General features: G+C 46.2%; 1 protein-coding gene across 1 annotated transcript; it reads right to left on the bottom strand.

The window, feature by feature from the left end:
* Window positions 1-1,695: 1,695 nt before the first annotated feature.
* On the bottom strand, window positions 1,696-3,658 carry CCR75_004638 (uncharacterized protein). The gene is made up of 6 exons (XM_067962724.1): window positions 3,245-3,658; window positions 2,894-3,171; window positions 2,749-2,833; window positions 2,646-2,682; window positions 2,427-2,581; window positions 1,696-2,364 (listed from the first exon to the last, which is right to left on the bottom strand). Exons 1-6 carry the CDS (start codon window positions 3,614-3,616, stop codon window positions 1,900-1,902), a joined length of 1,392 nt encoding a protein of 463 aa, XP_067820541.1. The 5' UTR covers window positions 3,617-3,658; the 3' UTR covers window positions 1,696-1,899.
* Between the last annotated feature and the right edge of the window lie 210 nt (window positions 3,659-3,868).

Genomic DNA, 3,868 nt, shown 5'->3' with positions numbered 1-3,868 from the left:
AGGGACAGTACACTCGTAGCATCGTCCTTAGTATCAGGCTTGGTAGACAAAGGCATGCGTCGCTTGACAGCGTCAGCGTACGATGTCTTGCCTCCGGGTGAGTGACTAGGTGCCGACGCCACAGGTGTTCCCCCCGGAGGGGAACGAACGGAGTCTAGCGAGAGAGCGAACGGTGAGCGTTGACCAAATCCAAGACGCTGAGAAGGAAACGCAGCATCCCTTCCAAGAGCCGGGTAGACACGTCCGCCGAACACAACTTGCTCACAAACTTTCCCATCGACCATCAGTGCTCCCGGGCACTGCGTCGTGCGAAAGTAGATGCGAAACGTTGCTGTTGTGAGACCCGTCGTAAGGCTTACGTCGCGGAAGGTGGCGTATATGGGCTGGGCCCCATGGTCGTGAAACCCTTCCACCAACAATTTGTCCTCGAAATCACTGTCCACACCCGACACATCAAGGTAGTAGCGATCGGCGAGGATATCGAACTCGGAGAACTTGTACTTGCCTCCAAGAATCTTAACCTCTTGCCGCGCTAGTGCTTCACAGGCCGCGCGGGTTTTCACCCTGACACGTAATTCGCCGCTGCGTCCTTTCGAGAGCTGTCCAATTTGGACCGTTTGAATCTGCTGCTGAACGACACGGTTCCCATTGTCTTTCAAAAAGGAGTTCGCTATCTTCATGATGTTTGTGTGTTCAAAAGCCCGGCCCGTGGCAATCGTCATCACAAACTTTGCACGAGGCATGTCATACGGGCGAGCACGGGCAATTAACACCGACACAGCTTCCTTGCTGGCACCGGAGTCATACAGGGCATCAATGGCTTCGATGTCTGCCGCTCGAGGGAGTGGAAGCGTCAATTGCACAGAGACCGGAGCTTGTACCGCATCACGGCGAAGTTTGGTATCACCCTGAAGAAGTTGACGAAGCGACGATGTTGGCGCATTCATCTCCGGCGGTACGGAGGCCGCCATCTTCGTGTCAACGTGAGAGTCTGGTAGAGGCGGCGATGACGCTTGATATTGTACTCCTTCGTCGACGATCATAGGAGAGGTCGTATCGCGAAGAATTACGGACATACCACCCCCAACGTCGCCAGTGCTTGCGACAGAGCTTACGACGGATTCGTCGCTGATCGGAGCGCACGGTGCGCAAGAACGAATAATCGCATTGGAAGAAAGTGGCCGGATGGTTCGACAAAACTGCCTCGGAAGAGACCCGACAGGTTAAATACTCGAATGTAAGACAGCGTCATCAACAGGCATGATGTAAGCTCGAATGGATATCGCGAACCTACCTAGACTAGACACGCGACACGCAGATGGTCCGCACTGGTATGAACCACAGAACAAACAGACACAGGAGTGAGACATAACGTTTCCTAGGGTGGGCTCAAACCATTAAAACCTGTACTTAAGAGAAGGTACAAGAAAGGCTAGCCCCTAAATAGCGGCTATCTCGCGGCAAAGGAGTTGAAAACTGCTTTAGTTGGCGTTATCTTCGTTAAAGTCGCAAAGGTTGCTAAAATGTAGTCTATTTTAAATTCGCAACGGTTGCAAACTATGTTGTACTTAGATTGATAGACACGTTAATATTTATCGTGACCCGAGCTCGAGTAGAGAAAACTGTGCTCTGTATCGCTTTTTCGTACGGCAACGTCAGGAATCTCAACGATGCAGACAAGAACGTGTATAGTAGAAATGACAGTACATACAAAAGAGAATGACAAGGCCGCCTAATTTGAATTAAGGAGCAATTTGGTGATCGCTAAATCTGGATATGCTCCACGGTTCCGGTGAATAGAACCTTGTTATTCTTAATGGCTATTGCACGCGCGCTAGATGTTTTAGTGTACAAGTCGATCAAATTCATTTTTTAAAGCTGCAATAGAATTGGTTTTTACTAGTAAGACGCGTCTAATGTCTCACTCAGCACCACTTTTGCAACGCCATCAGCAGCTACTACTGTCAAATCTTCCTTTACACTACCACCCCGAACGATATCAGCAAAGCTTAAAGCATCATCGGCAACCCACGAAAAACGTGCAAATAGCTTCTTTGAATCGCCATTAGCACTGGAACTACCAGCACGACTGCGAGGTCCGACGTCCAGCGTCGTAAATTCTTCAGAAAAGTACGTGGTATCCGTATTGCTTACTACATTTAGTAAAATCGGTGGCTGTACCGTTTTTTGCTCCAGTAGACCCCAATCTATGCTTTTGAAAAAAGCATGCTTTTTAATTGCTTGTACTCCTTTTACTTGAAACATTGTCGATTTGCCAGACCCAAGTCGCTTGTCAACATTTCTCTCTAGCAGTTGTTTTAAAATTGAGTGGGTATCAGCGCCAAGCCACTTTGGAAGTAGCAGCTGCAATATAAAAGGCATAATGTCAGTACAATATTTAGCGTGTATCATTCCTTAGTTTTTACCTTTTCATTTAATATTTTGTGATGTAATTTTTTCCGATTCTTGTGTCGAAAAGGTGGATAACCCGTGACCATTTCGTAGATAAGAGCACCAAGTGCCCACCAATCAACAGCTTTATTGTAGGCTTTTCGACGAATCATTTCTGGCGGCATGTATTCTATTAAACAAGCAAAAGTGCAATATATTAAACACAGCAACCACAAACAATGGACGATACGCACCATTCGTGCCACACATGGTACTCGTCAAATCGTCCTCCTATCAAGCAAGAAAAGTAGTTAGTTTGGCATTGAATTTCATTTTTTTTTCATTAAAGTACTTTACAGCGGCCATTTCTTTGGCAAGACCGAAATCTGTGAGACAAATGTGTCCATCAGCGCCAAGCAGCACGTTTTCAGGCTTTAAATCGCTGTACAAAACATAACATCAATACTTATTATTAATGAACGCTCAATAATGCCGAAAGTACCGATGAATGATGCCTTTTGAGTGCAAGTGCTCCAACGCAAGTACGATTTCTGCAGCATAGAATTTTGCTGAGCTTTCAAGCAGCAACCCCTGTCTATGAAGATGATGAAATAGCTCTCCTCCCGCCACGAATGGCATCACTAAATATACGTTAGATTTGGTCTGGAAAGCATATTTCAGACTGATAAGAAACGGATGACTTATTTTCGTCATTATGTCTCTTTCGGCCTGAAGACACGACACTGAGTTGTGCTGCACAATGTACTTGTTCGAGACAATCTACTAATACATAAACACGCTCAATCGTCGCCATACTTTGCAATAAAAGGAATATTTAATTATTGCCACGTACTTTCATGGCCAGTATCTCGCCAGTTGGCTGGTGTCGGACTTGAATCACTTTTCCAAAAGCTCCTTGGCCAATAACACATAGTAAATCGAAATCTTGAGGTCCCACCGTGTGTGTCAAGCCGCTTTCTTTGAGACTTAAATCACTAAAGCTGTCTGTAGAGACAGGATATGACACATCCGCTGCGTCCTCATTTTCAGCCTCGGTAATAGCATGGTGCTTGCGGGTGAGTTTGTTCAAAGTAAAGCGCCGACGTCTATCAGTATTTTTTTCTTGGCAAAGCGTCGGTGCCTCGCTAGCCTTTTGTGGGGCTTGGTCCAATACTTTAGACGTTGCAAAGTCCGCAGTCTCAGCCTTTGTAAGCGTAGACGGCATGGTAGAAGAAGATAAGCAGGCAATGCAACCCCACACAGATAAACTTTTTGTCCGGGCAAAAACGACCAAAGTCGACTCATATAAATGTCGTGTTGAGTTATGTTGTTACTGTTGACCAGCAAAACGGACAGTCTTTGCTGGACGGTGAATCGGCGTGCAAGAGACAACATTTATAGCACATTCAGACGACCGAATCTTGAGAAGGGACACATTATTTGAAGACACAGCCTCGAACTTTAGGCTTTTAGCAAT

Source organism: Bremia lactucae, linkage group LG12, assembly GCF_004359215.1.
Source record: "Bremia lactucae strain SF5 linkage group LG12, whole genome shotgun sequence".
Lineage (NCBI taxonomy): Eukaryota > Oomycota > Peronosporomycetes > Peronosporales > Peronosporaceae > Bremia > Bremia lactucae.
Note: the sequence above shows the minus strand (reverse complement) of the source record. Positions and strands in the feature narration are given on the sequence as shown.